The sequence below is a fragment of the Cyprinodon variegatus genome, unplaced genomic scaffold (assembly GCF_000732505.1).
Source record: "Cyprinodon variegatus isolate N-32 unplaced genomic scaffold, C_variegatus-1.0 Scaffold903, whole genome shotgun sequence".
NCBI classification, from domain to species: domain Eukaryota; kingdom Metazoa; phylum Chordata; class Actinopteri; order Cyprinodontiformes; family Cyprinodontidae; genus Cyprinodon; species Cyprinodon variegatus.
In genome coordinates, this window is record NW_015151356.1 from 79,557 (window position 1) to 91,937 (window position 12,381).

A 12,381-nucleotide genomic window follows, 5' to 3' on the forward strand; every position below is an offset into this window, starting at 1 on the left:
ATAGATAGATAGATAGATAGATACAGGTGTTGTTCTATTGTCTAATTGTTTAAGTAATGGTGTGATAAAATGTATGGCGTATACAAAATATCAATAAAGTTTGTCTGAGTCTAAAGATTTTGTCACAAAATAATAATAACAAGTCACTGGTATAGATGTTTGGCATGTACTTGTAAGAGTAAGAGTGTGAGTGATCTCAACTACTTACATAATTGATGACTTTGAGCTGGAGAGAAGCAGCATCCAGGTCATAGAGCTCACCTAAGAGAAAAAAGTAAAAAGAAAGAGAGAGAAAGTGATGTCAGGCAGGAGTGGGAATTCAGATCATGAACGCGAGTGGACAGAGAAAAATCCAGAGAGAGGAGCACTCAGACAGTGAGTTCGTGGAAGGGTGAAAGGAGGACGTTAACATGGGGGACTAATAACAAAGACAGGACAAGGGATGGAGGGCTGCCTGGAATACATAGGAGGACAGCAGGAAAGAGGGGGGGTCACAGGAGTGAAGCAGAGGCAGCGAGGACTGGGAAGAAAAAAGCAACTCGTATTTATCGATAATTACTAGAGAGTAAACAATGTTTATGTATGTGTGCAGGAACAGTGGGAGGTAGTCCACCTCCATTATGCATGAGATTTTAAACAATGTTGTGAAAAAGCATTCTGTTTTTAGACTCTATCTAAATTCACAGAACTTCCCTGGGTCTAACTCTATTAACATACCCTCCGTCTGTGACACTGTATGAGTGCTCTGCTTTCCATGAAATGTAAAGTATCTATAGCAGACAGAATGAAAGACTAGGTGTTATGTGTATTCATGGGTGTGACTGTGTGCGTCAGTGGGGATGCTGTGGGCATACCACAGAGCTGCAGAATGTTGCGGTCCAGCTCGCAGTAGTCCTGCTCGGCTACGTTGAGGTGCAGCAGAGCATTGTGGGACTGCAGGGGAGATGGGCTCAGAGGAGGCCTCTGATAGGACGCCTGCACAGCCTGGATGCGAACGCATGCCACTGAGGCCTGCATTGCCGTAGGGAAAAAAACAGAAACATAGACAAGCAAATTCAGCTAAAAGAGGTACCGAACTTTGAGTTTTCCGTGATTCTAAGTAAGCTCAAACCAGCTGTAGCAGATGAATCAGCCACATTCTGCAGGATGTTCCTTCCTGCTTCTATTACCAATGTTGCCAGAAGCTTGCTTTGAATGAAGGATTGGAGCTGAGTCAACCACCCAATGCAACCAAATGGATTTCCTTAGATAAGTTTCCTACCATTTAACCTTATTTGCACAAATGACTTTGAGTACAACAATTGGGACAAGTTGGACTGAATCTTCTTGTTCTGTGATTTTATCAGAATAAAACTGATCAACCTTATTTTTATTGGGACTAAAATGGATTCCACATAATCGTATCAACTGAACCTGTTTGTAAAATGTCAATAGTCTATGTGTTTTATTTTTTACTAATAAAGTTGCATTAAAAAAATCTGAACGCTATTGAAAAGTATTTATATCAGCAATTCTTTTCAGTAAGTTAAAGAATAATAGAAAGGGGCTGATGTTTCTTGGACTTTTTGCTAATCATAACGGTTTGCAGCTTACAGTTATGAAAACATATTTAATATAAGACTATTGCATAGGAGCTATAATTAAAAATTTAATACAGAAATCTGGGTTCAGTGAAAAGTATGTTTATTACCTGCTTAAATAAAAAAAAAGAGTTTTAATCTAACAGACAAGGCTTATCTGAAATGACATTCTAATTTATTGAATATTTCTTTATACAAAATTTAAATTCGATGCATTATTTTGCCGTTTTTTGTTTTTTTTTCCAAGGATTCACGCATTTCTAAACGTTTCTTACCATTACATGTAACATCAAAAAAATAAACTGTAACATTTATTATTGTAATCAAACAGTAGTAGTTTTATACTGTGAAAAAACAAGCTGACAAACAAGCCAATATCTGCTGTCCCTTTAGGTGCTGGTGATACCAATATCCAACCATTAAAAACAAAAAGGGTAACACATTTTTTAATTTGATATAATCTACTCAATTTATTGCACCACTAAGGTTTGTTCAGCACAAACTGAAATAAAAAACAGATTAAGAAAATTATTTTAATCTAAAAAAAATTTCATCCTATTCTAAATCTTTATCATTCATAAAAAAATTATTAAACCCTAAAATACCCAGGGTGTACGTTCCAATTGATGATAAACAGTCTTTGCTACACTTATTATAATGCTATAAGCTATGGATTCTCATGTTTTAATTTCATCGCTTTTTGTGTGGATAAAAATAATCATCATCACTGTGTTAGTCACAGGATGACGAGGTAAGAATGGAAAAATGTGAGGCTGCCTTTATAAATATAATATCCTACATAGATAATGATAATACAGTTAGTCTTCTCAAGGGCCAGATTTTGATCAAATAAGGCAGATCTCTACAATAAAGGCATTAAGAGTGAGCAGCACGCTTGCAGAAGGGCCTGGACATCTGATGATTACACGACCTATCAGGTAGACACCAATTTGATGTGACATTAGTTTCCTGATATCACTGACGTAGAAGAACAGGGCTGATTCTTTATTCCTTTTAATGCCTGGCGATGACTTCCAGTCATGAGCACAGTTCTGTAACTCCACTATTTCTATGCAAAACCAAAAATAAATATGTTATACCGGTGGTTCAAGTTTGAGAGCCGGTTACTATGATAAAAAGTGTTACTTAAAGGGTGATTGCTCCGAGGAAATAAAATGGGGAAAAGCTTTGACCTTCGGGGTGGGGGGGTGGCCTTCCTTACACTAAAAGGAATGAAGATCTGATATAAAATTGAATGGTTTAACTTAACAAAGATTCTTTAGAAATAATAAAAAAAACCTTTAATACAGGTTGAATAGCCTCTAAACTAAAACTGTTTCATCAGTACTCTTCTAAAGTTCAGACCTGCCATAAATTTGCCAGAATCAAATGCACTATAAAGTTCAGCTATCTAATTTAGTAGAAAAGTTACAACAAATCAAAGACAGAATGGTGCAAAAAAAAAAGTAAAGGAATTGAGGAATTGAAGATGTTAACTCATAGTTGCTGAAAAGATGCAACAAAAGTGGCATTTCTATAACTCTTCTTTACTGATTTTAGGAAAAGACAAGACAGTTTTACTAGGATAGTGCCAGAGGCCTCCACAGTGAAATCTGTAGTGGCAGCATCATGATCTGGGCTAACTTTGTTAGTCTAAATTAGCTTGTAAATTATTGTATATTAAAAAGCTGAAAATTAAGTTTACTTTCAAATATCCTTGTGTGTGCAAGCATACATAATAATTAATAACAGAAAAACTCCAATAGAAAATCTATTTTTATTGATAAAATTAATATGTCTTGTATTTCAACAGTGCTTTTAGGACTTTTATTTAAATGATAGACAAACTGGAAAAGTTTATTTATCAAAACAGCAATTTAAAAATGGCCTTGGCCTCAGAGGGTGACATGATGACACGATTCATCAAAATGAAAAATAGGTAAAAGGCTAATGTCTGGAGGGCTGGCAGTCTTTACTCTTTACTTGTGCTGCACTGTATTTTAAAAAAAAGCCAATATGGCAAAACCTTGTGGAGAAAACGCCTCCAGCAACATACTGCCGCTCATGCTGCCATGTTCACTCATGAAACATGGAGGGAAGCAAAGCTTACGTGTTTTCCCAGCACATTCAGATGCAGTTCGTCTTGATCTGATAGCGGGCCACATCCCACCTGCAACACATGGAGACAGATACACCACCAGTGAGAAGAGAGCAGCACAAAATCACAATGCAGGCTTTAATGTCTCTGCAGAATTCATTGTGCAGGGGCATGTTAACTTAAATGAAATCAGCGCCCAATAACGTGCTTTATCACAAAATAGAGGCTGAATCTGCCGCATTAGATTCCTTTTTATTCTTCTCACCAGTAAGACGGCAAGAACCTTGCTGTGATCCTGATCCAAGATAGGAATTACAAGAGCTGTAAGATAATAAGATAAAATATAATAGAGTTAAAAAAAACAGCTAAAATATAATTGCAAGATTGTTTAGATGTTATGCATATTTTTTTCTCTGTGTTTAATACAACAGAGGAACAAAGTAAAAAGGAAAAGAAAAACAAAACATGAAGATTATACATCTAAAATGTCCTTGAGTAAGGCTGTTTATTCTTTTCATTTTAACAGGAACAATGAGATGCTGGTTGTTACTCCAGACAATAAAACAAGCACACAAACTCTTTCCTGCATAATTATTACACACTCATTGCTATGTATTTATTCCCACAGCACAAAGCGGCTTTGCATATGTTTTTTTTTTTTGTTCACACATTCCTCAGGTTGTTCTCTGAATTCCTTCATCTGACAAGAAATAATGAGTCTGATTGAATTCCTCTCCTTTTCTTTTTTCCTCATCAAAACATTTTCCTGCCTCTCTAAGTGTCCTTTGTGCTCATACCTTTCTCTCAGTGAATTTACCATTTCTTGCTAACTACTGCTCCCCCCATCTTCCCCTAACCTGTTGCTTGCTTCGCCTTAATCCACATGTTCTTAGAGAATGACCTACAATTACATTTTCTTCTTTCCTGCATGGACCCGACATAAAACATTCAGCCGCACCTCTCCTGTGTGCCGGTAACGGCGCCGCTAGGAAGATCCTGTATTTCTCCGGCAGTTCGGATGGAGGGAAGCCAGCGCACTGACAGCGCTTCTGCTGCTCCACCGCACTCCTACGACCGACACAGGATGAGGCTGAGTCAGATTAGAGCAACATGATAACGTGCGTGACATTAGTCTAAATTAATTTAGGTCTGTCAGACATTACAGAGACTAATATGCAAGGCAAGCCTTCTGGAAGGTATTCATTGCAAATGGAAAAACAATCACCAATATTAAAAAAACAGACTTAATTTTTTTTCATTAATTCAAATGAACTAAAAAGACTGGTGAATGGACTTATTATCCATTGATAAAGGATATTTTTCATGTGGAGAGCAAGGCGGATGGGCAGCCAGGTGTGATGCCCACAAAGACGTGCAATATGTTTGGAATAAATATGAGACAAGGTTTCTTTATTCTCAGACACACGGATGCATTAAAACACCTCATTCAGACTGGCATGAATATGGATCCGAAAAGCATAAGAAATCTAAATAGCTTCACTCAAGCACACACAGGTAAATTCAACACCTATGTGCTGCACATAATAATCAGCTAAGCCCTCTGGCAGAAACTCACACACCCAAGCCTACACACACCAACACACACACCTCCCCACATATACACACCCAGGCCAGCAGTCACTCCATTACATGCTCACAGAGTCTGAAATCCCCCCAAACCACTGCAGCAAAATCTCTGCATGGTGCATTGATTTCAAAGTGTTTATTTCAGCTCACTGAGGAATGGTGCACTCCAATCAGAAAATATTCTATTGTGGCAAATACATTTGACCTTTTTGTAATGCATCTGTTCAAAGCAACTCTCCAGCACAGCCCTGGAGCAGATACAAACTGGCCACAGTAAAATTCAAAAAAACACCTAGCAGCACTGAGAAAGATACAGAGATTTAGGATTGTACTGATCTGGTATAAAGGTTATGGGTTTTCCATACATTTAGCGATTTAAACTCAACACCCCATCTTTGGATGTATATGTCAATAGCTGAGTGGGCATAGATGGAATTAAACACTAAATGGTCACCATGTTATCCTTAGTTAAATGACTGCTAAATTAACTGCTGTTTGTTTAGTCTTCTATAAAGACTCATTTCCACGAGAGCAACTATGAGTAATAAGAGCCCATCTATAGTTAAAAAATTGGACCACATTAGTAGGAAATGGCACAATCGACCCAGTGTCTTAATAAATACCCGCCCATATGAAGGTGCATCTCTGTACAATTAAATATATAGATAAAGATTATAACGATATATTACTCACAGAGTATTTTTTTTTTCTGAGAGCTTTTATTTTGTTATTTATTTTTAATCATTTTTGGCTTACAGTTAATGAGAGTCTCCAAAACTTTAGAATTTTACTCTGGAAGCTTTAAGTTGGTTTATCAGTCTTTGGGCGGGTTAGCCTATTCTTCTTCTATTCTTCATCAGACTGGATGGAAACTACAGCCTCTCTTCAGCTAAATCTCAGATCTGTTGAGAGATCTACAATCAGGTGTAGGCTCTGGCTGGACCATCCAAGGACATTCAAATAATTGTGATGAAATTCCTCCTCTGATACCCTGCACCAGACTGTAGAGCAGCTGAGCAGCTCCTTTAGTAACAAAATTAAACACCCTGTGAGTAAAAAGGAGCGCTTCCGCAGGTCATTCATCCCTGCTGCCATCAGACTTTACAATGCCACTAGACTATAATCTGGTGTAATTACACTGCAATAACTTATACTATTTATTTATTTAACAAACCAGAAACCACACTTTACCTGCTACCAATTTGTTGTACATAAGATACTGTATATATAAGTCACCTTAAATCTCTCCTCTATATTTTACCATCCACTGTCTATATCTGCATGCACTGTATATACGTTCATGTTCTCCTTTGTGCACCTCTTACTGTCTAAAAGAGCTGATGTCACAAATGATTTTTCTCCATAGCAAGATCAATGCATTTCTATTCTATTCTATTCTATTCTATTCTATTCTATTCTATTCTATTCTATTCTATTCTATTCTATTCTATTCTTATGTGTGGGGTCTTTATTAAAGGATAAACAGTCTTGAGGTCTAGAGAACTATAGAACAGGATTTCATCTAGAATATCCCTGTGCTTTGCCTCATTCTTTTCTCTCTATCCTGATTAGGTTCCAAGTTCCTGCTGCTGAAAACGCCCCAACTTTGCATGATGCCAATACCAACAATTCTCGGTCTGGATGCTATTAGCCATAAGATAAATGGTGCTTGGTCTCCACCAAACATGACATTCCAGCCAAAAGCTTGAATCTTTGTCTCATGTTCTGAGAGTTCTCCCAGTTTATTTCTGGAAGGCGAAGATAGCTTGCCATGTTCTTTTCTACAAAAGAGTAACTTTTTTAAGTTCACTCTCCCACACAGGACTGTCTGATCAGTTTCTGCAAAGATGGTTGTCTCTCTGGAAGGTTCTCCCCTCCCTGCATAACTCTTGTTCTTGTTCACCTTAAGTCATAAGGCTCCTAGCCTCTGATTGCTGAGTTTCTAGAGCCAGACACCTCTAAGAGCAGAAATGTGTCTATGCTCTTCACAAAATGTGTGTCTGAAGACAATCCTGACTTGAGGACTACAGAGCCCATTGACTTCGTGCTTGGCTTTGCTCTGAAATATACTGTGCACATACAGGTCTAAAAACATTGACATTCTGCAGAACCGGCTGTTTTTGGGAATTATTTGTAAGGTATTCATTTTAAAGATATGCTGTGTTTGAATACAAGGCAAGAACATGACTCCTACTGTCTTCCAGCTGTATTTCTTCGCTAAATGCATAAGATGCAGACAGGAATGTTGCAGGAGCATTGCAAAATGTTTGTGATTTTAACAGGGTAGTGCAGATATTTAACAGCTATGTGCATTTTCAATGCACAGCATTTTTGTTGTCATAGATTGATTTACTTGCGGATGTCTAACGGTTTAAAAGAAAGACAGTCTCTGAAGTTCTCCCAGCTGAAAGCATGCACAGGGTTTGTTAGTGTCAAGGTCTGGTTTATAAGACGTTGGCTTTGAATCAGGCTTTCGTCAAATGGCCTTTTACCAATCAGATGGGTTCTTTCAGTGTATGTGTGTGTAGGTAGATGGCCGTGTGTGTCAAGGTCTTGATAACAGGCTTAAATAAACAGAGAAAAGGTATAGATGTTTCTGCAACCTTTTGAATGCATGCATTACAGCTACTCATGCAGAAATAATAGAAGTTTGTTGTGACGATGAGCCTGTGTAATACTGCAAACTTGATGCCTGGGCTTTTTTTTTTTTTTTGCACATTTGTAGGATCCTGTGTCAATGTGCCAGAAACTGGCTTCTTGTTTGACAAATAGACAGATTCATCAATAATGTAGCGCTGTTTTCTGCCAGCCTCCGGGCAGCAGTCACAGCAGCATATGTGCAAAGCTTCAGAGAGAGCACTTAGGTGAGAAGGGGATCGACGTGTCTCGCTAAGGGACTGAGGGACACAGCTATCTGGCCGATTAGGTCTGCAACGCTTTCACAGGGAGAGGGACTGAAGGTGAAAGAGAAGCAGAGGATAGACCAAACCACATGCGACTCAGAGCTTTGAAAGAGGAAAGCATGGCAAGCTGCGAGCCAGGCAGCGAGGTAGGAAGTTGGAATGGGCTGGTAGATCACAAAGGATCGTTGGAGATGCCAAAGAGATGAGAAGATGTTTAACGAGATGAAAAAACAAGAGGAAGTAGAGTGAAGAGGAACAATGAGAGGTGGTAACAATGAGACATCAGAGGCAGAGAATGTCTTTGTGCCTAAAGATGATGGGCCCATTCTCTCTGACACCTCCATCCATGCGTTGATGATCTGATTTCAGTCTGATCGCTTCATGCTCATTCAAGTGGCACCTGCTTTTCAGGTAGACAAAACAGTTGCTGCCCCCCCTCCCACTTCATGTGTTGTTGCTTATCTCAGTATCAGCGCCCTCGATGGTAGTGCAGCAGCAAATCAGAATAAAAACATCTGCAGCTCATCGTAGTGAGTCTCAAATTGTACACACCTGATCTTGCCCTCCTGTGGCACTTCGTGCGGCGGGTCATCAGACAGCAGCCTGGAGTCTCCTTCCAGGACATAGATGCACACACACTCCTGAAATATGAAATCAAACACAGAGACATATGCACACCCTAGCTTGAAACATTAATCAGGTTGTAATTGATATAATGAGCAATGAGCCTCATGCATTTGCAAAAAGGGTTTTGGCCTATATGCACCCTACAGGGATGTCGAGACTGACACAACAGGCTCCATCATTCTGAACACTAATGGGGAGCATTTCTTTTCCAGGTAATAAGCCGAGGAACTTCAATTGTGTTCACTTGCAAATGTGAATTATATTTGTGTGTGTGTGTGTGTGTGTATGTGAGGGACAGAGGGAGGGAGTGCAAATACCGTGCTGGGGAGCAGCTCCTGAACGCTGTCTCGCAGGGCCACTCGGAGCGAGCGTACATCAACAACTGCTGCCAGCCGCAGCAAAGCATCCTAGAGAGGAAGACAAACAAACTCACATGTGTGTTTGGCTGTTTATTTATGATATAAAAAAAAAAATAAGCAGAGACCTTGGCTGCCATTTTGTGTTTTTCTTTGTAGGTACAAAGTACACACAGTTACAACTATTTATCCATAATAACTTTGCAAGGCTGCAAAGAACTCCTAAGTATTTTCCTTAAATGCATCCTGCTCTGCAGTTGGTAACACAAGTGTGGCACTCAGAACATAAAGTGAACTCAGACAGCAGAATTAGTTTAGCTCTTTACTGTACTCAGCACTCTGTTTCGTTTTGGATCTGCGAAAACAAAGCACTTGAAAATTCATTTGCAGAGTTTGGTGGTTAGCTGACTCACGGAGTTAAAGTGCATGGGAAGTAACAGGCGGCTCTCATAGGAGCACTTAACTCACCCTGGAGTTTATGAAACTATGGTGATCCTAATTACAATAGCTGTAGTTAGAATTCGACAAATTAAACAGCTTTCCAAACTAAAGATGACCTAAACCTAAAGCCATGCCGTATTTGCTAAAAGAGTCAGGCTCTGTTATCTCAAGGTCTTAGTCAAAAATGGGAAGATGAGGATAAGGTTGAGACTGATAAAAAAGGCACTAAAACAGTGGTATCCAAATCCACTCTTTAGAACATATCATCTTGTCCAAACCTGAATCCAGTGGGTGAATTTATTAACCTGCAAGTCATTCATTTGAGTCAACTGGGTTAAAAAAGACTGAACAAAAAATTATGGGATTGTCACTCATTTATTCATTTTTATTTTACATGTCATATTTTTTTCTTGGAGAAAAACAGAAGTTATGAAAAAATCCTGCGTGCAACACACGTACCTGTTTGCTAAAACCCAAGAAGACCTTTCCCCTAAATCTGCATTCAGCCTTACAAATGCTTCTCTCAGGGTAATGCAACATTGGTTACAAGGAAACAAACATGCACCAGCCTCAATATTTACTCCACATCACATGAGACTTGGACAAACTCATTTGCCGCATTTTGTTGACATAGAGGCACTCAATTCTTGCGATGAAATATAGGGATGCTATCTCCTTGCACTAATAAAAAAATCTTATGTCTTATAAACATGTTTTGTTAATTGGATAATTTTTCCCATCCTGCAATGTCTGCAAAATAAATTATTCATGTTTGATAGCCTCATTTATCAGTCAATCCATCCATCTCTTTATTTATCATTCATTACTCCATCCACTTCACTGTGCAGGGTCAGGGGGGATTTGCCCACATCTCAGGTGGTAACTTGGCAGGAGGTAGGGTACACACTGGACTGGTTTTTATTGTCCCTTCAGCATAGTATGCTTCATCTACTTCCCTGTGGCTGCACACAATGATTGCTGATGGCAATTTAAGTCAACCATTTGATGTTTTTGGACCATGGTAGGAACCACAAATTACATGAAGAGCTCAGGCCAGAATATAAACCAAAGACCTCTTTGCTGCAACACAACATTAAAAACCACTTCCCAGCTGGTGACCATCTAATCATTTAATGATTCTGAAACATCTATTTATCTATCTGTCTGTGTCCCAAGAATGTGTTGTTTGTAAATGTAAAAACTACGCTTACATCTCTTTTTAATGTTTTTTTTGTTTTTTACCCCCAACTTTAGACATCTGAATCCTGCCAAAATACAGGTGATTTATTGCTCTTTATAGTCCCAAACAAGACCCTCGAGCTACTACTATGCTAATTTGCTGTCTTTGCTTGCCAGCTCTGTGCACAAAAGACAGACTGTTTATACTGGTTCTGAGCGAGCAAACTTCACAGAGATGAATGAAGAGTAAAGAAATGAGAGCATAAAAGGGTAGTTCAAGACTTGGCCACTTTCTTGACTCTGCACATTAATCTGTTGGCCAGAGGGAGAGACTTGCAGTCGATTTCAATGTCAGAAACGTTTAGAGGATGGGTGATCCAAGAGCTTTTTAACCATTTAATGAATTTGTCAATATAATCATTCCACAAAGTGAGAGTAGTTGGCTTCTCCCTTGAAGCAGAGTTCTTATTGCTTCAGAGAAAACGAAAAAACTAGATTATACAGCACTATCCATATTTATTGACATCCCTGGGTAAGAAGCCTTGAATTCCTCAGTGAACTGAGACAAGAAAAACTGAGATCCTCCTCCAGCACTGTTTGACACATTTCTAGTTGTTTGAACTATTATCATATTTTTGTGACAGCAGAAGGACAAATTTATGTTAGATAACTATTTGCTTTTAATTGATAATATATGTGTAAAGATCAGAAAATATATGTCTGATTTAAGTGTTGTCTCTGAACAGTGGGTAATCTCTCAGGGTAACAAAAAAAACTACACTTCATTTTATTTTATAAGAACTATGACGCAGTGCCAATTATTGTGGGACCAATGACATGGATTTGTTACCATTCGGTAATGAAATAAATGAATAAATGTACAAGTAAGAATCTTAGCATAAGGTATACTATGGCACAGCAATAATGCAACTGCAATTATGAGGAGTGGTGGCTAAGTGGTTAGGGCATTGCGCTTGGATCCCAGAGCATGACCCTAAAAGGGGTCATAGAAAGCAAAACAGAGCTTAGATTGTCATAGATGAATAACAATAGTTCAGTGGGTGAAACAGACGTACAGAGAAGTTCAAACCCCATCGACACCTCCTTTCTCTGTAAATCCCACAACTCTAATCTTCCACCATAAAACAGGCAAATCCAAACGAAACGTTAACTCGGGGTTGTTGCCTTATTTGGTTCTGGCCTGTACTTTTGTCACGCCCCAAAATTGATGCTGATGAAGATTCTCAGTCATCCAGGTTTTTTGAACTTTTACGGAACGCCCCAAAATTGACATACAGACCAGCCCACTGGTTCACTGGCCCAAGGAAGGGGGGTTTTGGGGGTATGAAGTGTCGACTGCTGGACCACTAACCGGACCGGACCTCACCAAAGAGCCATGAGCCACCCGTCCTCAGCCGGAGGAGGGGTGGCAGGAGTGGGGAAGCACGGGGCCACCGGTGTCCAGGCTACCATCATCAGGTTGGGTTCAATCGCTCTGTACTCTGATGGCTCCCTGCCCCCATCCGCTGGGGTTCCCAGTTCGAATGCACAGTGTGCTTCGACTCTGTGCTGCACTTTAGTCGACCAAAATCCCGGACGATTTTGAAATT

General features: G+C 39.3%; 1 protein-coding gene across 2 annotated transcripts in view; it reads right to left on the reverse strand.

Annotated features, from left to right (window-relative positions):
- pde2a (phosphodiesterase 2A) overlaps positions 1-12,381 on the reverse strand; it is a 236,914-nt gene that overhangs the window by 32,338 nt on the left and 192,195 nt on the right. For both annotated transcript variants that reach the window (XM_015398005.1, XM_015398006.1), the window contains exons 3-9: positions 9,113-9,202; positions 8,721-8,809; positions 4,637-4,746; positions 3,944-3,999; positions 3,691-3,750; positions 855-1,011; positions 209-261 (exon numbers count right to left, since the gene is read on the reverse strand). In XM_015398005.1, the coding sequence (XP_015253491.1) occupies positions 209-261; positions 855-1,011; positions 3,691-3,750; positions 3,944-3,999; positions 4,637-4,746; positions 8,721-8,809; positions 9,113-9,202 (615 nt within the window). The remainder of the gene's footprint in view (positions 1-208; positions 262-854; positions 1,012-3,690; positions 3,751-3,943; positions 4,000-4,636; positions 4,747-8,720; positions 8,810-9,112; positions 9,203-12,381) is intronic.